The sequence below is a fragment of the Ixodes scapularis genome, unplaced genomic scaffold (assembly GCF_016920785.2).
Source record: "Ixodes scapularis isolate PalLabHiFi unplaced genomic scaffold, ASM1692078v2 PGA_scaffold3__209_contigs__length_174095766, whole genome shotgun sequence".
In the NCBI taxonomy this organism is placed as follows: domain Eukaryota; kingdom Metazoa; phylum Arthropoda; class Arachnida; order Ixodida; family Ixodidae; genus Ixodes; species Ixodes scapularis.
In genome coordinates, this window is record NW_024609868.1 from 109563180 (window position 1) to 109587336 (window position 24157).

Sequence of the window (24157 nt, forward strand, 5' to 3'; positions counted from 1 at the left end):
AATAAATTATTAGCAAAGAAATTATTTTGTTCATTTGCATGTCAAACTAAAATGCACCCAATATTTTCTGATGGTAAAATTATATATTTTTAGCCTGCATGTTGCAAAGAAAATCTTCAGTGTTATCAATACAAGAGAGATAAAACTATTATCTGTTGTTGCAGTTGTACATTATATTGCCAAATATCGGGAAGAGCCTGGCGGCAAAGGGTTACCAGTGCAAGTGTGGTAAACTGCTCAACCATGGTGCCAGGAGAAAGGCACGCCCAATATTTGTAGTAGCTTGGCGAAAACGGCCTTCGGACATTTGGCTGCCGTTGCGACAGAGATTGGCAGCCAATTTTAACGTGGTTGGCAAAACCTATCTAGGCTAAAAGGGCAGTGCCGTTATGCCCAATATTGGCTGAAAATGGGCAAGCGGAGTGGTCCAATATTGGCTGAAAATGGGCAAACAGAATGGTCCAATATTGGCTGAAAATGGGTAAATAGAGTGGTCCAATATTGGCTGAAAAATGGGCAAACAGAATGGTCCAATATTGGCTGAAAATGGGCAAACAGAATGGTCCAATATTGGCTGAAAATTGGGAAATAGAGTGGTCCAATAGTGACTGAAAATTGGCAAACAGAATGGTCCAATATTGGCTGAAAATTGGCAAACAGAGTAGCCCAATATTGGCAGGCTAGCTGGCCCAATATAGCGCCTGGTAGCGTTTGCCAATATTGACCAATATTGGTGCCGGCCTGAGCCGATATAGGACCGTCATTGGACCAATATTGGGGTGCTCCTTGGGTTCGAAGAGGGCTTGCTTGAGGGCTTTAAATGCCTCGTGGGCTTCAGGAGGCCAAGGTATCTGAGTAGGCACCCCTTTCCCGGTGAGCTGCGTCAGCTGCCGAGCTATCTCTGCAAAGTTAGGAACGTAGCTACGGTAATAGCCACAAAGGCCGAGGGCGCTCCTCAGCTCTTTCTTTGTCTGGGGCACCTGGAGTCCCTCAATGGCCGAAACTTTCTCGGGATCTGGACCATGCTTTCCAGAACCTACAATATGCCCCAGATAGTGAATAGAAGGCCTAGCCACCTGACACTTTTTTAGGTTTGCACGCAAGCCCGCCGCCAGTAATGCTGTGAACACCCTGTGTAGGTGCTCAACGTGTTGTTCTAGTGACGTACTGAACACAGCTATGTCGTCTAGATAGGCGCACGCGTAGTCTTCGTGACCTGCCAGCACGTGATTCATATTTCTCTGAAAAGTCGCCGCCGCGTTTTTGAGGCCGAAGGGCATCACCCTCCATCCAAACTGACCACAGTGCGAGATGAACGCCGTACAAAGCTGAGAATCCTCGGCCAATGGCACCTGCCAGTAACCGCGTCGCAGGTCTATGAGCGTGATGAACTTGGCCTCCCCCACGCGCATGATGAGCTCCTGTGGGTGTCCCATTGGGAAGGCATCTGTTTCCGACACTGCATTAAGCGCGCGGTAATCGATGCACAAGCGCACCGACCCATCTTTCTTTGGCACGCATACGATCGGGTGTGCGGAGGCGCTTTCACATCGGTATATCAAACCTAGTTCCAGCAGCTCTCTGATCTGTTCAGTAACCTCCCCCTTTAAGGCGTCAGGAATCCTATAGGGGCGGCCGCGCTTTGGGCTAGCGCCTTCGATGAGCTTCACGCGGTGTTCCCCCACTCGCGCGATACCCGGCTGGCCCGAGAAGAGCGCGCGGTGCTGGTCGAACGCAGCACCTATACGGGCAACTGTTTCTTCATCGATGTGCGCGGTCTTTTCATGATCGAGAATTGAACGCGCCTGACCAGGCTCGGCTGCTCGCGGAGTGTATTCTACCTCCCCGAAGTCACAGTCATCGTGAAACATAACGCTCACCGATGCAACTTCGCAAACGTACACACTTAAAATTTTTACACCCTTATTCGTGTAAATGGCTCGTCCTCTGGCTAACGCCTTTATTCGTGTAAGGGTGTTAGCCGCCGGAGGTGGTGAAAATCGTGTTAACTGCTAACACCCTAAAAACAATATGGCGGCCAGTATGCGACAGGCGATACGAGCGTGGCGAGCCGTACGCGGCTTCTCGCCGGAGCAAGAGCATACGGCTCGCACGCTCGTTTGGTGTCATCTGTAGGCGCAAAAAACTTTCCAAACATCTCTATGTCCAAGCGCCAACACCGCAAATAATACGAGTAAGGCCGAAACCGCTGGAGAATGAACAGCCAAGACTGTCGCCGAAGTCTCGCTCGGCCTGCTCGATGCCGGTCGCATTTTCATCGCATCAGAAGCGCTTATAAAGAAGGGATAGCTTTACAAAACACTGACAGGCTGGCTTTATTGAACAAAACGCCCACTTGCCGTGGACGACAAGTTGACAACGAATCGCTCCGACACCCTCTGTCGACAGCGGCTAGGAGGTATCGCACTCGCGCTCCGTGTGGCTCTCGATTAACTATTGCCTGTGCTCACCTCTGTTACGTGCGTTATCCACTCATGAACGCTTGTGCGTGAACAGCGGCATTCAGCACCTAGAACACGCGCTGGGGAAGCCGCCTAACCTCCTTTTGTTGCAATCAGGCAGCATAACACGACGACACAGCTACCAGCGGAACCGAAAAAACTCGGAGCGATCAACACGACGGATGGACTAATGGCATCCAGCCCTCTAATAGTTATAGACCACCAACCGGCACACTTTTCAAATTGGGCGGCGACAACCCCCATCTAGCGACGAAAAAAAAAAGTGATCAACATTTGAAAAAAGAAAACTGCAGTTTTTTGCTGCCCACCGCGCGGTTACATTCACTTACGACATGGACATACACACAACACTGTACATACACAAGGGCATACAAGCACTGATCAATTGCACAACACACAACAAATGGTACATACATCCTACTTATACCAACAAGTGCCCCGAGCGGTATATATGCCCTCCTATTTCGCGCATCGGTTAGCCCGGTGACCACGCTGGTCTTAATCAGGATATGAAAAGATTACGGCAATTTTGTTTTTCAATAATATTTTTTCTGCATTTGTCTTAGGTAGGCACACATATCCCTTAATAACTTCTTACAGCATAATGTATTATAATGATACGCGCCTAACTTCTAGTAACTCAACGTGAGTGACGAGAAAAAAAAAAATCGTGTGAATTCTGTCTGGCAACCACACTCGCGGCGTGGTTGCTATGGCGACGCTGTCGATACGCGCGCCGGCAGCCGTCCAGCTGGTTCGGCCGTTCGGTTACGGCCGAGTGCGCGAGTCCACGGTGAACGCCGCGAACGCAATCGAGAAAACAAAGCGTCGACTACTGAAGCTGTACGTAATCTAGTTTCCGCCCGTTCGCTGCCGAATTCTTCGTAGTCTTCTTCCGCCCGCTCGAAAGGGAGCAGCCTACCAGTCCGATTACCGCCGTGGCTTCAGTGGCTTCATCTTCGGAGGGAACTGTCAACTGAATTAGTTCCAAAACGCGGGTGCAACAGGCAGCGCAACGTGGCGCGGTCCACGCACAAAGTCGGTAAGTAAACAAAACACTCAATGCCGTTCCATTCTTTTTTTTTTTTTTTTTTTCCTTTACGGGGGCGTGCGGTGTTTCTGGGTGGCTCAAGGTATGGGAAAGCAACCGGAAAATCGGCGCCTGATCGACCATGGGGTGAAAATTTCAAGGCGTATCGTATGCAAACGACAGCGTTTGCCGGTGGAAGACTCGGTCGTCCGTGGCGAACGCATTTTTAGTATTTTTAAGGATGTTCTAGCTGCAAAAGAAAGGAGCGCCTTAAAATTTCACTAGGTAAAATACACTGCTGAGGAAACGACGCCCCTTTGCGTGCAGGCGCCGATTTTTCCGGCAGAGTTTAGCACGCTGTGAAATGCAGTGTGCATTTAGGGAGAGTTTTGGCATAATATAATGTTGCTCATTGGAAATAAAAAAAAAAGAAATGCTGGCATCATATGTTTACAGACTCTTAGTTATTTTTGGAATCTTAAGTACCCTTTTTGTGGCAGGTATTGGACGCCAGCACATTTTACGTAGGAACGAAGAGTGGAATCGGGCCAATTGCCTTCCACATTAACATCAAATGAGTGCTGTGAAAGCAAAGAAGAAAATGAGGGTGAAACAGTTCCTGCAGTAGTAAGTGCCAGAAACAAGAAAAGTGCCCCGAAGTGGAAAATATACTCCCTTGAAAAGGATCCAAAAGAAATAGAAGTTATCAGGTATACCACCGAGCGTCACAGACCTGGACACTCCATTTCAGTTTTTTAAATGCCCATGCCCTGATCAGCTGTTTACAGCAATATTTGAGGGGACCATCCTGTATTGAACTCAATGCCACCATGAACACCATTTTCGGGTTCTGGTCACACCTCCACGCAGGATGTCCTGCTTCAGATCAAGGAGGATATCCTTGACAGAATCTCCTGTACGACAACGCGGGCGGTCCTGGCCCTGGATATAAAGGGCGCCTTTGACAACGTCAGTCACACGCTGGTGTTCGAGAACTTGGCCTCAACTAGGTGCGGGCCCTGGATGTATGATTATGTGCGGGACTTCCTGAGCAACTGGATGGCCACCATCGGAATCGAGTCCATCCGCACAAGCACCATCCCGATACCGAGCAAGGGCAATCGGCAAGGCTCGGTCCTGTCACCCACCTTGTTACCTGGTGATGTGCAAGCCGCCTCCTCTACTGGAACGGATTCCCCGGATGAAGCATACACTCTATGCCACTCTATGTGGATGACCTGACGATTTGGGCTACGTCGGGATCGAACAGCGGGAGGCAAGACTTCCTCGAAGAAGTCATTGAGACGGTGCAGAACTACCTCGAGGCCGGCAACCTCCAGCGCGCCCCCGATAAGTCTCAGCTGTTGCTCCTCCGCGCGGGCAAGCCAATTCCCGAAGAAGAAGAAGGCGGACATCCGCCTCACGTTAAAGGATGGTACCCCCGTGCCGGTGGTGAAGCGGGTTCGGATCCTGGGCCTTCACCTCCAGCGGGACGGCGGACCCAAGTACACGGTCGACCGACTCGTCAAGACAACCACGCAAGTCATGCGCATGGTGAGAAGGATAACGAGTCACAGACACGGGCTCGAGGAGTCGGACCTGATCCGGCTGACCCAACCACTCGTCGTGAGCCACATCGCCTGCGCAAATCCGTATCTCAACCTGCTGTCGAGAGGTAAGGGCAAGATGGACGTGATTATTCACAAGGGGTACTAGCTGGCACTGGGGGTGCCGCCATACGCGTCGAACGCCAAGCTCCGGCGGCTAAGTGTAAACAACACCTTCCAGGAACTCGTCAACGTGCACCTAGCCAGTCAGTGGGAGCACCTGGCCCTCACACTGAGTGGGCGGCATGCCCCGAGCTCGCTCGGCATCCCCATCCCCGCATCGCAATGCGAGGCTATCCAGCTGCTGCTGGCCCTTTGGGACAAGATCCAGGTGGCACCAATCCCGTGGAAGCTGAACCCATCTTTGCATCCAGGTCGCTGGATGGCTCCCGGTCCCTTGATTCCGCTTGGTCCCGTCGTGTAGCATAGGGCCCCTGGTAGCAATTGGGCTAGCCCAGCATTTAAGCATACTCCAGCCTCTTTGTATGTAAAGCAAAACAATTACTGCAACTGAATACTTCTTACCTGACAATAATCGTAGTTTGCACTGCTCAATGCCCTTCTGTTTTATCTAAAATACCGCAACTAAATACTTCGAGTACTGGTCGGAGCACTGCGGTGCAGGTGAAGTTTCTACTTCACCTGTTGCCCTTCTGTTTTATCTAAAGTACCGCAACTAAGTACTCCGAGTACCGGTCGGAGCTCTGCGGTGCCAGGTGAAGTTTCTGCTAATAAAAAAGTGTCTGCCCAAAAGCTTGCTTCGGTACCACAAGCTGCAACAGGAAGCCTGATGCAGAGGCTTTAAGAGCAAGCTCCATGCTTTGAATGTTGCTAAGCATGCGCGCTTGTGCAGTGCAACTGTCGTTCAGGACAACGTGCTCATTCTTGGCATTTCAGTTTCACTTGCACTTAAAGGGATGTTGAACCGAAATCTGGATTCCATAAAACACGGCGGCAAAAGCGTGTAACAAGATGCTACAAACACCAAAACATCACTCATACAGCGATATTTCGAATGGATGACCTTATTTTTAAAAATAGGAGGCGCATTTGACAGATTTGTTTGTCTTGTTTCTCCGAGAAGGAAAGGGAAGGACCTCGCGTCTCCTCCACCTCGCTGCCTTGAAAGGGCGAAGCAGAGAGAGGAGAAAACGAGATATCTCGACGTCACGCGCCTCATCGGTCTCGTTCAATCTCAACCTCTTTCTCCAAATACGGCCGTCCATTCGAGATATCGCCTTGTGACTACGAGTAGTGTTTTAGGGATTGTAGCGTCCCGCCTACGGCTTCTGCATCGTTTTCTGAAATCCAAATTTCGGTTCACCAGTCCTTTAAAGGGAAACGGAGTGTGGCGGCGATGGGATGATTTCTTGTGTCAGCCGGAGTTGCCTACCATTACCACTGTAGGGCAGCAAAGGCTACAGGCATGCAAGAGCGACTTTGAGAAGCGCTTTCGCAGAACAAGAGCTTGCGATAGAGCGTGTACTAGCTCGCACTTGTCGCCTTCGACCGCGCTGTCACCCTGGCAAGCCTTCGGCAACACCTTCAGAATGCCCGCATTCTTCAAGAAAGCCACAATGTTATGAATATACCACAACAATGCCTGGCTTTTATTTTTTTCTAAAAAAGAGCATTTATGAAACTTTGAAAATGCAGCAGTGCACGCTAATTACCTTCGGTACTGCTTAGTACGTGCTCACTCACGCTCACCTTATCCAGGCTGAAAAGCTTCTGCTCGGACGGGGCATATTGAACACTGGTGGTGTCTTTTGACTGAAGTAATATACAAAGTATGAACAGGAGTGATAAAGAAACACAACATTTAATGCCGGTCATCTCCACTTTTAAAAAGTATCTCAACGTGAGATTAATTTGACATTTCGTAGTAAGGGTGATGAATTCCAGACAGAGTGACACAAACCGTTTTGATAAAAACGTAAAAACAAAATGTAACTACTCCATACAGGTGCCTAATACCTAGTTTGATGACTAGGAAACAACACGGAGGACTAGAGAAATGTGATGAATATAAACGAATAAAGCTGGTCATGAATTGAAGCATACTTAGGTATGTGAGCCACACAACTTGCAGCTGCCATCTCAAGAAAAACAAACAAAGCCTTTAATGATTTCGAAAATCGGAACAATCCTGGCAGGAGTTTCACAGACTTTGGCGATTGCACTATGTGATCAGCAATCAGGCTACAGGTGTTTTCTTGATTGTATTAATCACCTTGATTGCAACTGGCCGTAGCTGTGAGTAGATTAGAACAAGACAAAGCCTCTCAAGAAGGCAGCTCGTATTGTACGTCTTCTGGCCATGGGCGAAGCCGAAAAGCCAGTAGGCCGCCATGACCACAGTAAAGCCTTCGAAAAGCCAAATGGTTCCCTCCTGCATATAAAAGCAGAATTGATTCAGTCAGAGAATAATAAAGGCCGCACTGATGAGTATGATTTTAAGCATGAAATGCTTTTAGCTCCCGGCCACCAAACTGATGACATATCTTTTCGGGAACTAACGCCAAAAATCACTTCAAAACATCCCAGGTTTCGAAGTTGACTTTTGCGTTGGTTTTCTTATTTGAAACCGGCTTTGAAACCTACTGGGTCTCGAAGTCAGTTTTGGATCAGAAAGGTGTGCACTAGCAGGGTTCAAAATTTGCTGTCAAAATTTTGTTTCCTTGAGACAAGGAAACAAAAAGGAACATACACACCACCGTCTCAAAACCAGCACAGCATACAGCTGTCATTTATTTCCACAAGTCTTCTTCCTTGTCATCCCACACGCTACACATGCTATGGAACCTATTCCTATACACACTATGAAACCTATTAATTCCGAACTACAGCTTTAAAAAAATTATCCAACATTCAAATTACTTTTTTGTATGCCATCTCACTACCGAATTCTAAACCAAGAGCGCATCATTCGTTTAAACCGTTTGAAGCAATCGCCTGACGAGGAGCCCGTTGTCGTCACGCTTTGACGGCGCACTTTAGTTCACCTTTCTGCCGCCGTCTTGGGGGGGGTCTCAGGCATCGTCCCCGCGCGAATATTACCACAACTGTTTAATCGATTGGTGCGGCACACAAACTTCTGTTCGGGCTGGAACTTGGTCAACAGTGTCTGAGATGAGCCCGACGCCCATTTCAGACGTCAAATAAACTTTCGAAATTGCTTTTATAATCTCTTTAAGAGTTTGAATGCAGGCGTCTATAATTCGCAAAATTTAGTGGCCACGATTATGTCCTCTGTGACCGATTTGCAAAAATAAATGGCTTTACAGTAATGATTCAGATTGTGATTTATTGGGAATTAACCAGTGCTGTTAATAACATGCTCTGTATTGTCCGCTCTGCTGGTGTTTTTTCTGCCGTCATTGCATCCACGCAGCTTGAAAGTGCACTGCTTTATGCGACAGGTGGCACGCACACACCGAGGCACTCACTTCATAGCGTGGCATGTGGTGGCAGCAAAAGCCTCTGCCAAAAACATGCTAAGCACAGCATTTGTGGCGGCAGAAAAGATACAAGGCTATTATCTTGTTCCCGAGAGTATAGTATGTTGCAGGTTAAGATGGTACGGTGAGGGGAAGAAGCTCCGTCTACACTCTTTTCACTTTAGCAGAAAGGATGTTATAGAGAAAAGAAGGAAACCACCAATCGTGGCAAGCAAACCCTTTTCGGACTGGCAGAAGTGATGGGAGGCGCCAGGCAATGTAAAAAAAGGGGAAGGGGGCGGGGGGGTGGACTGCAAACGTGTTTACCAAGAATAAAAAGGGGGAAGAGTGAAAAGAGGTATTCTTCTGTAGATTCCTTTTTCTCCCAGAGCTGTGAATGTGCCATGGCCGGGCTGGGCTCAACTCAATGCCCCAAATCATATTTTTAAAAAAAATTATTGCCGGCAGAGTTTTGCGGACTCCTAAAATGCCTTTACAGAGAGGTTCCACAAACCCTCTTTCCAGAACCGTTGGCCTAAACTGCGGGCATGGGCACCTGCAGTATGTTTTGCAGGAAAAGGACGGGGAGGAGGGCAAACCTTGTTTTCTTTTAAAGTTATAGGTTTGAAAGCTACACCCCTTCAGAATAATCCCGCCCCCCTTTTCCGCCACTTTGCTGACGCCCATGATTGTGGGCACCTCATCACTTACAAAATGTTTCCTAGGACCCATGTGTAGAAAGTAGGAGCCACCATTCAAGCCCCTGTCATGACTACAGTGCAGACATATCACAATAGCAGGGAAGAAAAATAAATAATAATGGACAGTCTGACCGGAAACAATATTGGTACAGTTTCAGACTCGCTGCTCAGCTTGCCAGCTGAGCCAGGCTAGAAAAACGAAATTGGCAAAGTGAATGAGTTGCGAGTATAAAGATGCAACAACAAAACCCTACTGGCATTCTTAAAAAATGCTGGGGCCTTCTTGTCAATGGAAAAGGCACTCAGTAATTAAATCCAATACTCTTTCGGATAGTGAGATTAATATCGTGGTAAGGTGGGTGCTTGTCCCAAGCTCTTGTTTTAGCACCAGTGGGTGTCAAGTTACACACAGCCAGAAAACAAATCAGCATAGCCAAACGAAGCACAGGACAATTGCATCCGTAAAATAGCCGATGTTCCATATTTCAATTAGTTTTTGATCTCACTCTGCGCAGCACACAATTTATAGCAGACGATTGTCCCTTTTTGGCATGTTCGCAGATGACTTGCCAGTCTGTTCGTCGTTTTGTTTCTGTCAGAGAATGATACCTACCTAGTAGCAAACAAACTCATTATTATTCCCTCATGTTAGCAGGCGATGCGTCTGGTAGCGGTATTTTATAGCGAGTTCGTTTCACACGCACTGGCACCGTTCGAGTTCTCTCCCAGAATGCATTGCACTCGCAGAGTGTTGCACTGAGAACTAGACTCAAACCAATTCGCCAAATGCACCAAGTGCGGAAGACTGATGCTGCCGCCATCTATGTTGTAGGAAGAATACCGACCTCAAACCGAAACTGGCGCCTTGCTGTTCGGAGTGATGGGTGGGAATGCGAGAGTACAGTCGCTACCAACGATTATCTACAAACGTTGGTCGCTGCAGCCTTTAGTTTATAGTTGCGATTACTTCAAGCAACACGGCCGTCATAGGGATAGTTACAGACGGCGTAAATTTCCGCAACCAGCTGTCTACAAAGCAGCTGGTTGCGATCTTTCAATTCTCATAACCGTTTACACTGAAGAAAATGGATGATGCTGTCTGAGCAGAAGCTTGATCCACTTCAGCATGGCATTATGCGTGGACCACTGAAAGGGTACGCATTAAAACTAGTCTGCTGGAATACCCAGCAAAACTTTTCGATTTCGATCGTCATTACAGGTGGATCAGATATTAGCTTTGGTGAGGGCGTCGAGAACGAGAGCTTTCTCGAACAAAATATGACGGGGCAAGTTAGCTGAAGTAGGTAAATGTTAAACATGATGATGTTGCCCAAGCCTCGGGTAAAATCACTAAATTTAGCTTTCTCTGATGCTTATTGGGCAGTCAAAGTTTCTGCTGGGGCAGTTTTGTCGACAAATGTTCAATTTTTCACCCGCACACGTTGGTGATAAACATCTCGGGGGCCGCTGATGAATTTGTTCTGAGCATTTCTTTACACACTGGTATATTTCAGCGTTTTTATGGCAACAGAGCGACTTAAAACCTCCAAATAAAGCACATTTTGTCAACTGCTTCCTTCATGAAATAGGAGACGCTCACAGTTCAAGCTCGCATTTGATTCCGTTGCCCGCGGGACGCAATTTCTATCAGAAAATCTACTTTTTTTCCTTTCAGTTCTGCGACACATCGTAGCAGACAAACTTTCGTCATCTGCTCCAGCACCTTGCCGGCCTAGCCGGAGCGAGGCACGACGGGATTGCATTTTGGCGCAATCTCGATTTTCTCAGTGCAGCGAGTGCATGCACGCGTGGGGTGTCAGCAATGAAACGAACTCGGAGGGCGCAACCACTTGTGGAGTGCCGGCTGAAACGAACCCGCTCCACGCTGCGAGTGGACACGCGTGGGCACGAGTGCCGTGAAACGAACTCGCTAATACTTCTTCAGTGCAAGCCGGTTGAGACCTCAATGACCAAAATCGGGCTCTCGGTGAGATGGAATGGCAAACTGAGAATGATTTCATGACCAGGGGCCAAACAAATAACAGGTGCATTGTATGGTGAGAGTATTAGCACCGAGAAGTTTGGGAGGTGACCTTTTAAAGCGAGCCAGGGCGACATCCTGCTGAGGACAAAATTTACCCCCTCACTCGCCCTACAAAGGCCGAGACGGCGTTAGCTGTCGGCATATTACTTTCGTTTTTTTTTTTTTTTTTTTTTGTGCGCATTTTACGTAGGAAATGTGAATTATTATATGCGGCCTTATTGAGGTATGGTCTGTAGCTGCAGGCGAAACTTCAACCAACATTCCGAGCATGGTTTCCAGGGCAGACAGTGCATGAATCACAGATGGTATATGAAAAGGAAGAAATGCCACCACACTTGCAGGAGCATTGCAATATATTTGCATCCTGCACAATCAACACTGCTGATGATTTGAATAAATTAAGAGGTTTTTTTCAACTTTGTTTCTAAACAAAAACGTCTCAGCGAAAAAGCTGCACTCTGCTCGAGCAACATGTTAAATATATTCTGGGCCATGGGGAGAAAATTACAAGTGAGACCGCCCAAAGGCCTTCGACTTAAATGCCATTTGTATGCCCGCAAAGCGGGGTCTGATGTTCTCCTAAAGCGCGAGACAAATGGACGGCAGAATCGTCCGATCCGACAGTCCGAACGCCGCTCCGAATTGAGACACGCGCACACACTTCCGATCTTGCAAGCGACACAACGATCCGTTCGGCTCCGCCCAGGAGATCCAACTTCCAAGCACTCCAGCGGAGGTCCGCGTTCATAGATCTCTGGTCCCAGATTGATGGTTTAGCTCGCACGAGCGAAGCTAGGAGCTCGTTCTTGTTAGCGCGTGCATTCTTTGCCGGGGCCATCTTTCTCGAATGGATCAGCGGGATCCACGCGTCCGGCTTCCCGTCGCCCGTCCCGTTTTCTTATTGGTCCCGACAGACCAAGTATGTCATCATGACGTCCGCACTAGCTGTGCTGTCATTGGCTGGACGCATCCGACAATCCGTTTGCCGTGCAAAACTATCTGGCGCGTTTGACGCATGTCGGATCGCCGATCTGACGCCTGAAGCGACCAAATTTTTCGGATCAGGCAGTCGTATTGTCGGATCGGACGTCGGATCGGATGGATTTTTCGCGCATGTGTCTCGTGCTTAACTCATGAATCTGCAAAGAACAGAATTTCAGTGTCTGAAACACTTACACCGCCGCTTCCACAACCCCTTGCACAACCGCCTTATATCGTGTGGAGGGGGCGGGGGGGGGTTCATCGACGGGAGTTGCCTCCACCGATAGCTTTCCATACTTATAACCCAATTATAAGGGTAAACGTGACAAACACGGTTGGAAAAGCTATGAAAATTCTGTCGGCATAAGTCTCACCCAGCGCCTCTTACACTGGGTAAACGAAGCCCCGCTTCTCAAGGTGCTTACAGCTCACAACGACCGATGTTGACGGTGCCTTTCCCATCCTTAGTCTGACTGTCCATGCTCTTTTTAATCTCGAAGTTTTCGGGTGGTAGAATATGATACCAGCTTCTTTTTGGAAATTGCATTGCAGCGCTGAACAGTAGGTCAGCATGATCACAAACCTCCGATCGTGAGGAAACGGGCGCAGGGAAGCCAGCCAGATGCCAGAACGCGAAGCGGAGTCTGTCACCAGACGTCACGGTACACCTGACCCAATCAAGATGTGGCGACCGCAGCGACACTTGTGTTTGCTCTGAAGACTAATAGTACTCCGTGCAAGCAATACCATTGATCTCCACGACAATTTGCTGGATCGCGTGTCTCCGCTTGGTCGTTGCAGCTCAGGTGCGGCCACCGGATGGCCACCTTGGGACAAAGATTATCAGTCAACGTTTTGGAGCGTTGCGTGGAAATTTTTACGAAAACTCAGCACCGCAAGAAAAAGGGGCAACTCGTCTAACGCAAGTCTTACCGTTCTGGCGGCATGATAAAAGCTTCCTTGGCATGCCAAAGTGCTGCATCTTTGTCTTCGCATGCTTGAATACCGATCAAGAATTAACGCCGTGTGGATTTGTTTCGTGAGTGCAAAGAGCATGAAGATGCATGTGCCTCTGGAGCAGCATTTTACTTTACTCTTACGACTGTATTTGTAACTCGCGGCACTTGCAGTCCAGAAGCGGGCATGATCCAGTGGCGACAAAGGAGGGGTAGGAAGCTATGGCGACGACGACAGATTGCACACAACCATATGGACGGGCCACGTTTTAAAAACTTCAGATATCGCCGCTTCATTATTTTGCCTTCGAAAACCTACCTTCTTCCACAGCATTGCTCTATTTGTGCTGTCATGTGATCCATTTAAATAGATTTGGAACACAGCCATGATTAATCCATAATAGCAACCACCGATTTCGTTTCCTATTGATAGCAACTCGCTGGAACAGCTGGGTGATAGAGAAGACGCCTATGTGCGACATACCTTCAAAGCTCTGCCATGGCATCGATTCTTGATAAGTATCCAAGCGTGAAAAGGCACAGAGACGCAGCAGTTTGGCAGGCCCAGGAAGCTTTGATCACGCCGCAAGACCGGCGAGACTCGACGTTCGACAAGTTGTGCCTTTTTCTTGCGGTGCCGCGCTGTTGCAAAAAATTTTATGCGATTTCAAAGGAAATTCTTATAGTTTACACATTGCGAGCGTTTGGCGCTACTTTCACTAAACAGAGGGAGCGCCGCCGGAGACTGACACTCGAGCGTGCTCTTCGTGCTCCGAGCATTTCTTGGAGCACAAGTGACTTCTTTGCGCTCCGTGATGTCACGTCCACAAACAAGATGGCTGTGCCATTGTTGAGATTGTTGAAACAAAAGGCGTAGCCGGACAGCTGCTCCTTTTCAGTCATTAGTGGTTAATCCAGCAGGTAAAAACAATTTGATTTGAAAGCCAAGACAGCAATTAGCATTCCGGAAAAGGTTTGTTCATGTGCTTTGCCTGAGAACAAAGCGATCTATCGAACGAGCGTGCTGATAGCTCGGCGACAGAAAAGTTGCCGGCCGAGAAGACAGTGGGACGGCTGCCCTTTTTAAACTGCTTAGTCCAGCTGCAGCGAATAAAGATACCTAGATTGGAAAGCCGAAGCATCAGTTAGCATTGCGGGAAAGGTTTGTTTGTGCATCTCGCCTGAAAACGAATTCATCTATTGAACGGAAGGTTACCGACAGCACAGCGACAGAAAAGTTGTTGAGATGAGAAGACAGTCGGAGCGCTGCCCTTTCTAGGATGCTTTGCCCAGAGAATCAAGATACTTCGAATGGAAAGCCGAAACATCATGTTCAAGTCTCGCCTGAAACGAATTGACGTGCTATCTATTGAACGACAGTGTTCCGGTATCGGCATAGCACATCAACAGCTTCCATCGCATTCCGTCTCGCTGCAATATGGAACCACGAAATATCTGGCAAGTGTGAGGGTTTCGTGCGTCGACGAACAAGTTCAAGAATGTTGTCTTTAATTCAAATATAAACAGCTTGCACGGTCAATAAATAGATCAGCCAAGGTGCCTTTCCCCGCACGTGCTCGAAGCGAGTCTCCAAACCTCTAAGAAATACTTAAACGTTCGTAGAAACTTCATAACGTCGCCGTCTCTTTTACTTTGTACCCTGCCGCTCTACACTGGCTTTAATTAATTTACCACCGAAATAATTTTGGCTTCTCCCACCCGTATCCACGGGATGCCAGGTTCGTCATAACCGTGCGGTGGGAAGGAGCTTGTGCGGCTTGTCAATAGATTCGGTGTGTCGCGCTCCTGTACGCCATGCGCCATTTAGTTGCTGTGCCTGGAGTATGAAACTCGGAGCGTCAGAGTAGGGGTAAAGGAGTGTGGACTTAAAGGGGAGCTGCAATCATACTTAAGCGTCTACCTCTTTTGCGGTTTCCACGTCTCTTTGGGTTCGGGTAAGCCAGCGGGCACGGAGAGAAGAACTAAATATCAGTGAGTCATATTTTAACCGGACGACGCGGAAACCTCCTCCACCTACGAGGGCGACCCGCGTTGCCGAAAGCGCGGAATATGTGACGTCTTTGGTCCTGGGCTTACTACTGGTCAGAGCTGCTAAAAGCTTTTTTTTTAGTCGATACAAAATATAAGTGTCGCGAACCGTTTCAATTATGTATGAAAGTAGTTTTTGTTCAGTATTTTAGATCAGAAAAGAAACAAATGCAGTTTATAAAGTACGGAAACAAGAAAAGACCCGTCGACAAACCCGCCACCAAGCGGTGAAAAAAACGGCGCATACAGTAAAACCTCGTTATAACAAAGTTGAAGGAGCGGTCGTAATTATTTCGTTATAACCATTAGTTTGTTATAGCCAATGTCCATTTCTTCCCACTATTAGCAAGCAAGGGGAATTATGATTGCTTTGTTATATCCCGTTTTGTTATAACGAGGTTTTACTGTACTAGAAAGGCGTAGTGGGATGAGGCTCCGACGAACAATGGGCTTAGAAAGGTCCCGGATGTACGCGGTGGCGCTGCGGTCGTATACTGGCTCGAGGATCCGACCGGTTCCGAGCGTTCCCAAGGCTTTCGGCGCGGGCTTGGCTGGCGATTTGACCCTTTGGCGGTATGACAGCGCGAAGTGGCTCCCGTTCTGAACTGATCTTTACCCCGTGTTTACCGTCGTTTGTGGCCAATGAAGTGTTATGCCGAATTAGTCTTTAATCGCGCGGCAAATGCAATGCGAGCTGCCCTGGCCACCCACTTCATACAGCCTAGTCAACACGTGCTTTAGTGGCACCCTCTCGAGCCGTCGACACTGAGTGCGGCAGCCGTGAGCGCTCGATGAGCTCACTACTTCACGGCCACTCAAACCAGGACCTACGACGTCATGAAGGATGTTATTTTTTGCTTGTTTTTGTAAGTCTAATTTGCCTATAACTTTTAAAATAAAGCGAAATTGGAGAAAAGTTTCTTTAAATTACTACGTTGAGTGCGCTCAGGTTCGGTCCAAATTAAAAACCAGTCCAAAAGTTATTGCAGAGCCACTTTAACGCTCCCAATGACGACAAACGAGCAAAAAACATGTCTGCAGCACGCTGCCGGCCAGCCTCTGCAACGCTCCAAAAGGTTAATTTTCCGTGTCCCAAGATGGTCGTCCGGCAGCCGCAATCACGGAGCGGGGAAGCGCAATTTAGCAATTGTTGTAGAGATCAGTAAAAAAATATGGAATGCATACCCTCCTAGCATCCATCAGGTAGGGATAAGCATTCTTTGCAGTCTATATGCCCATGAATATCAACACATGTAGCCATTTGCAGGCAGTCGCATCCTTTCGAAGATCAATCTGGCCTTCGTCAGGCACCAGCTTTCGCTCTCAGCACACAGCCACTGTTGGTGGGCTTCGAGGCTGCTCGCATCTTCACCCTCCACAGGCGGGGCAGCCCCGGTCTGTAAATGTAGAATATGAATATGGCAGGTATTATTTGATAACACTTTATGTTTTGGCCGTGTAAAGAAAATCTGCATTCCATTTTCTAACATATCTGTTATGAAATAACAAGGTCAGGTGGAACGGCTCGAGTTCGCTGACTGAAAGACAGAGGGCTTAGCCTGAACCAATATCCTAGCAGCCTTCGATATTGGTGTGGGGGGAGAGAAGGCTGAACCTCTAAAGATGTCTTCAAATGATTCTCTAATTGCTTAACTCCAAAGTTTCAGGCTGCTGCACTTTAACGTTCTGAACTTTTTCCAACATATATTTGCGCTGTCGCTAACCATGTTCCATTTGCCAATTTTTTACACGCCCCTTCTCCTCCAATCAGAACAGCACGAGGGTCCGCCGTGAACAGACTTGGCATCATCGTGTGTCATATATCCCCGATGATTGCCTTCCCCACTAAGATGCATTAAAGCCAAGGCTCGAGCACAAGCTCATAGCATCGCTAGATGGTCGCACTGCACGAACCCTCGTGCAGCCTGAGTATCTACTAATACTGGTAAAAGCGAGCGAGTTGAAAATGAATACTTAAAATCGAAAGAATAAAGCGCGAGGGACAAGCCCAGGACAACCACGTAAAGCCTGGTTCAAACAGTTGCGTTTGACCGCGTTGCGGCTGCGAGAAACCAGGACATCCCTGCTGCTTATATCGCGTGCCAAGATGATTCTTTGAATTGGAATCCACGCTTCATATGAAGCACAGATGTGCCGGTGACTCGTTTTCGGTTCTAAACGCAACGCAGACAAACACACTCAAACGCAAGTGTCGGAACCGACCTTTACGGTACAGGCTCACAGTAAAGCTGTGAGCCCGAACCGTCTCGCACGTCTAGCCTTCGCTTTAGTACATCTCAGGATGAGACGGAATGTATCATAATAGAACCGATGTGGTCTCACCATTCTGAGCAGAAGTGCGTGAGTAACCGATGATATTTTCGTGGTCGCTTGCACGTAAACAACCAAGGAGCTTGTACACAACGCCGGCATTCATCTGGCTTGAAAACAACTTGAGCGTTGGCTTGGCTTGGATGTCAGCTGCCCATTGTGCTTACTTGAACTTCACGAAATCCTCTAAATTGAGCAGGCTGCTTCTTGACTTCTGCTGTCGGCGCTTATGTCTGCAATTCGGCGGTTTCCGAGTTCGACGATTCGGAAATCATGGGTGTACCACCGCAACACCCTCTTAACACGATTTCGGTAGCCGTAGGGTGTAAAAAGGATGTACGAAGGGTGTAGGCCTTTCCGTACACCCTTGAATATTCAAAAATCATGTAAAAATGGTGTAGGAAGGGTGTGAGCTCGGAAAAACACCCTTTTAACACGAACATGGGTGTTGAAATTTTTAGTGTGTAGGGGCGCAGTTTGTTCGCGTGCACTAGCATGCGGCGGCCATCGCGCGTCTGCACGTAGTACGGGTGCTCATGATACCTTTCCGTTACTGTGCACGGCCCCAGCCACTTCGGGTACATTTTCCCTGCGCGGTTTGTGTCAAAGACGAGGACCGCGTCACCCTCGTTAAACACCTTTAACATGGCGCGTTTGTTGTAGTGCGACGCGTACGCCTCCTGTTGCTTGCTTGTGGTGAGCTCCGCGGCGTCAGCTGCGAGCTCTAGTTGCGTTTTCAATTTCTCTAAGTAGTCCGCGGGAGCGTCCGCTAACTCCGCTGGGATCTCAATATCACCAGCCCAGCTACTCCCGAGGATAGCGAGAGGCCCGACCGGGTCTCTACCGTAAAGCATCCAGAAAGGCGACACTCCCGTTGTGTCGTGGGGGACCTCTCGGTAGGGCCACAGCAAGAAGGGGACGAATCGATCCCAGTCTCGGGCGTCTCTCTCGATTACGTGAAACAACATATTTTTGAATACACGGTTCCACCTTTCCACGGACCCGTTACTTTCCGGGCGGTCAGGGGTCGAGAACCGTGGGGTGCAACCCAGTCTCGCGAGAAACTCGCTAGTAAGTGCAGCTGTGAAATTCGTTCCGCAGTCCGAACACACTACTTCTGGCACTCCTGTCCTGGTGAACACGGTCAGCAGCGCATCACATGTCGCCTTGGATGACAGTGACTTTAGGCAAACCACCTCTGGCCAGCGTGTGCACAAGTCGATGACAAACAATGCATAGCAGTGCCCTCTGGCTGAAGGTGGGTCGATAGGGCCGATCACGTCGATGTTGACTTTCTGAAATGGGAACTTCGGACGCGTGAGCGGTGCTATCGCCACTCTATCGGACCGCCGTCTGTCTGATCGAACCTGACAACTGTGACATCCGTTGCAATGGTCGCGAATGTCTTTCTCCATGCCTGGCCAGTAAAAACTGTACTTAATGCGCGCTTTTGTTTTGCGGAAGCCGAGATGACCGCCCCAGTAGGACTCATGGGCCAGGCGAAGCACAGTGCTGCGGCGCGACTCGGGTAGTAATAACTGCAGCACTTTCTGACTAAGTACTTGATCTTTATGGTACAGCAATCCGTCTACTATTGACATGCCCGCCTTGCCACCTTTTGCGTTTTGCCAAGCCCGTCGTAATGACTCGTCATCTCGCTGTTCATTACGGAACTTTAGCGCGTCACTGGTTTGCGTTACCTCAGTTTCAAGATTCGGCTCCTCTCGCTCTTCTCCGGGGATATCAGGCGGTGGGGGCACATCGGTTGAAATCGTGTTGGAATTCGGTGGCTCGAACAGGTTCTCCTGTTCTTGTCCCTGCTCTCCCTGCTGGCCCCGTTTTCCCACTGCTTGTATGTGAACCTCGTCATCCCCCTCATTATGCGCTTGCAACTGTTCCCATGTTTCCGCGGAGATCAGGCAGTCGGTGTGTGTGAGCCGATCCGTAAGAGCGCACACGACCTGCGTTGCGTCACCCACATCGTGAATCAAGGATGCCCCGCGGTAAAGTGCGAGTGGTACCACGGCGAGCTGAGCTTCTACTTTCTCGCCGAATGCGGACACGAGTTCTATACTCCCGTGCGGCTTTAGCAGTTCCTCCGGCACACTGCTCTCACGGACTACGGTGATGTCTGCTCCGGTGTCGACAATTGCATCAATTACCTTGCCTCGGCAGCTAACTTTGACGCTCCCTAGCTTTGGATGTGCCAAGCTGCGGCTTTCAGCTGCGATACGTGCCGTTAATCTCTCTCCGCGTGGTCGTTCGTCACTTTTTATCCCTCTCGCTTCCCGAGCGAACGGGCATTGAGCCACGTAGTGGCTCGTGCTTCCGCACTGGAAGCATTCGCCCGGCCGAGACGCTTTCTTAACAACCGAGGGCGGCCTGGTCGTCTCGGGTTTCTCTGCCCGAGCTGTAACGCTCCCGGTTGTTTTTGATGCGCTCGGTATTACCCCTTGGTTGGTACCCTTTGACTCTGCCCTTTTAGCGAGGTTTATTTTCGCGCACGCACTGCCCTCGCCCGCCGCTTCCTCATAGGTCTGCAGCAGCCGAGCCAGTTCGTCTGCTTTTAACCATTCTTCCCCCTCCCGCAGCTTAACGTACTTGGTGGCTTCTTCTGCTAAACCCGACTTCAACTGGTCGGCGACTAACAGTTCGAGAAGATTCTTAAAGGAGGAGACGCCGCGGGCCTCCACATAGAAGTTAATGTAACTCTGTAGACGAGTTGCAAACGTTTCCCAGGTCTCCCCCTTTCGCTTGGTCGCGGCAAGAAACCGCCTTTGGTATTCGGCCGCTGACAGCTTCAACTCGTCGAGAACTACTCCCTTGAGTATAGCGTAATCCCTGTGTTCCGCAAGGGTTGGTCGCGTCGACAAGTATGCAACCCGCTCAGCGATCATCGGAAAGACGATCTGCCCCCACAGCGCCTTGGGAACGTCGTACGCTCCCAGTGAGCTCTCCACTGACTCGAACCAAATAGGCACCTCGCCGTCGGTTGGGAATTTCGTAAAGGCACCTGCTAGCAGCTTGGAGTAATATCTGAGTTCCATCTGGCCGCTCAAAGGTTCCGCCTCGCTCGCCTCGTCATGCCTCTGCGTCGCGGTGTCCCGTCGAACCCGAGCGAGCTCGAGTTCAAGTTCCAGAGCGCGTCGGCGCTCTTCTGCTACACACTAAACTTTTTTACACCCCTTAGGGGTGTAAAGCACTTGTCCCAGGACGAGCACCCTTTGAGGGTGCAAACGAGCACCCCTCTGCCAAAGCACCCTATAGGGGTGTGAAGTAGTATTCGCGACTTCAACTAACTATAGGTGGCGCCACTCATTTTCCAAGATGGCGGGCTTAGTGAGGGTCAGAGATGCGTGCCGCTGTTGAGCCTGTCTAGTGTGCTGGCATCAGTGAGCGACATAAATTATTTCTGGTAATACGAGCAAGCTAATGTTTTAGGAGCGCAGGTCACCTCTTTAACCTGAAAACAAGAACGGTGTTTAGCGTATTAATTGCGGAAGGATGCGCATTTTAATTCTGGAGCGAAACCGAAACTTACCTCTATTTTGGATTTAATTTCTCGGTAGAGGTATTAATTTCGGATTCTTTCATGACTCAAGATGTGTCTCACATCGTAATTATTTACTTTGTAAAGTTGTTCGCGGAAACTTTATTTTGTGACATATGGTTCGATCCAGGCTGATATTCGTAGTTGTTGAAAAAATAGGTGCTGATATCTGTGCGTTCTCGCTGCCTTTTTCTCGCTCAGATAATTGTCATGGGAAATAATGACAATTATCCCAGCACAAGCATAAGAGAATAATTCCAATTTTTTACAATATGTCCGCGAAACGCATAAACTAATAAACGCTGCTCTCACTGCAACAACCCAAGACGGAATCCGAGTCAGACAGCTTATGTGTGTGTGTGTATGTGTGTGTTTATAGCACCGCGTGACGCGGAGGACTTCATATTACATCCACCGTTTAACTGTTTGTCTATCTTGATAACTATGTCAGAGTTTTTCATATGCTAAAAAGAAAACAGAATTATACCTTTCTGGAAAGACTATTATGGTTAAATAGAGTATTCTCGTGATCTTGGCGTTAATTAGAGGCATACATGCATTGCCGCGATTTGTATTAAGAATAATAATATTAAAATTCACATATTTGATAAAATAATTCTTCGAGCTCTAGTATAATTTGTTGCTTATGATCTAATTCTAAACGCGCGAAGAAATATGACAATGAAAACTGTGCTAATTATCATAAAAAAAATTGGGTTGTGTGTGTGTTTATACAGCCTAGAACTTGGTCTGCCTCACAGGGGCGACGAGTCTCCCAGCTGTAGATGAGAAATTTAGCCAGTACGGTACAGCCGCTAGCCTGGGGTCTTTAACGTGCATCACACAGTAGTGATACACGACCGCACGCCGGTACGATGCTCATCCAGATCAAAACGGGCAGGGGTGGGGCTCGAACCCAGGATCCCTGGGTTCTGCAGCGCGAGCTTTCGCTCCACGTGCTCCGAGCTGGTGTGCGCTAGACCACTCGGCCACCGATCCTTTTTTTTTTTTTTTTTTTATTTAAAATTGATCTTTATGTACATGTTTAAAAAAATTCGTTCACACTTCCTCATGCACTCAAAGTGTAGAAAAAACCACAAAACAGCATAACACAGTGTGCAGCGTGCAAAGTAACACAAAGCGACACAACAGTTCACGTGTCTAATCCGCAGTTCAAAGGCCGCAAATGAATAGGCAGTACTAACCCTGGAGACCGCCGCAAAGCAAATGGCGTGCCTCTACTTGGCGATGGCAGAGAGCCCGCACACTCCGAGCCGAGCCTTCAGTGTTTCCCAACACTCAAGCCCATCCTGCTCTGTCGTCGCTATCAGCGAGCTGGCATACACAAAACCATCCAAAAAATGCCTCCAAGCTGGTTTCCCTCCTTCGACAACATGAAGGTGATCCGTTCTTGACCTCCACAACGCGTGCAAACCAAGGATGGTCAGAACCTCAAAGGCTCGACTATCTCTTCCCGTCCCACACTCAAGAAACATTGCACTTCGCCACGACACATACAGATCAACTTCTAGTGCCGCCCGCAGCTGTGCCCAAAAACGTTCAGCATTTGTGCAAAATAGGATAACATGTTCGAGAGTCTCTGGAAAAGGACAAAGCGCGCAATTCGTGGACCACGGTACGAAAAAACCCTTTTGCACCAACCATGTTTTTACCGGGAGAACCCTCAGATGTAGACGCAAGAAAAATTGTTTTGTAGCTGTTCTTACGGGATAGCGTCGGAGCCGTTTGAAAACATCCGATTCCACTGCTGTTCCTCCCCACGTCCGATACAGTGGGACAGGAATTAGCATGTCGAGCGTGTCCCAGTACAGGGTCTTTCGTTTCACCTTGTCAAGGTACTCATCAGAGAAGCGGTCCTTAAAAAACTTAATCGCTGCTTCAATTTCTTTGTAGAATTTTAAGATCCGCGAACGGGAAGATCCAGCCTCACCTTCTAGCCACTCTCCTAAAAAATTGCCTCCGAGCACTCTGAAGGAGGATAAAACAATGTCGTTCCTCTGACTTCTGAAAAACATAAAACGGTGAACTTTTAACTTAAGTTCAACGTTTACTAACCCCAGGCCACCTTTCTTTTGGCTCAAAAACAAGTTGTCGCGTCTCATGCGCTCAAACAGTGATTCCCACACAAAGGTGGCAAGAAAGCGGTGCACTTTGCAAATCTCACTTTGTGCACATGGTCCCACTTGGGCTGGATACCATATGGTTGGAAAAAAAAAACAGCATTGCAGACAAAAGCCCGAGTAGGCAGAGACATCTGCCTACCGTGCCACTCTAACACTTTGACATTTAGACGGTTCAGATCGATTCCACCACGTCCCGTGCTGAGACGCTCCGGGTTCAAATTCACTCCTAAATAGTTCGTCACCGAGTCCGCAAAACTTATGCCAAGAAATTGTTCCGGCTTGGAGCCCCATTCGCCAAGCCACGCTCCCTTTGACTTCCCCGCGTTCATTTGGGCACCGGAGGCAGTGCAGAAGGCGCCGATATGTTGAACCGCCGCCTGCACTTGATTTTTCGAAGAGCACAGCACTGTTAAATCGTCCGCATACGCAAGCACATTTACACTCGGCCACCGATCCCCTAATTATCATCACTGGTTTCAGTTGCTGCATTTTAATTATAAATAAAATAAAAATAGTCTAAAATCAATGAAAACATTCTAGATACTGTGAGAAATCCATGGAAAACTACATTAATTGTCGGTAAAGTGTATTGTGCTATCAAAGTCGCGACTTTTTACAATTGGCGAAACGTCCAAAGTTGCCGCCAATATACTTCCAGACCAAGTGCCCAAAAGTTTAAAAAAATTGTTTTTTTATTACTAGTTTTTCCATAACATTTATTTACTTTTGTATTTGCTCGCCGTCGTTTTGCCATTCTCAGCCTTTCCAGTTCGAAGGAACGCCTACCTGCTTGCACGTCTGCTCACTGCAGCACGTTTCGTTGGCGTTGGAAGCCGGTGGA

The 24157-nt window shown here is 48.5% G+C and overlaps 1 protein-coding gene across 1 annotated transcript; it reads right to left on the reverse strand.

Annotated features, from left to right (window-relative positions):
* Positions 1 to 30: 30 nt before the first annotated feature.
* Positions 31 to 23368, reverse strand: LOC121837250. Its single transcript, XM_042292834.1, has 4 exons — positions 23358 to 23368; positions 23124 to 23197; positions 18166 to 20779; positions 31 to 94 (listed from the first exon to the last, which is right to left on the reverse strand). The coding sequence occupies exons 1-4, from the start codon at positions 23366 to 23368 to the stop codon at positions 31 to 33; spliced, it is 2763 nt and encodes a 920-aa protein (XP_042148768.1).
* Between the last annotated feature and the right edge of the window lie 789 nt (positions 23369 to 24157).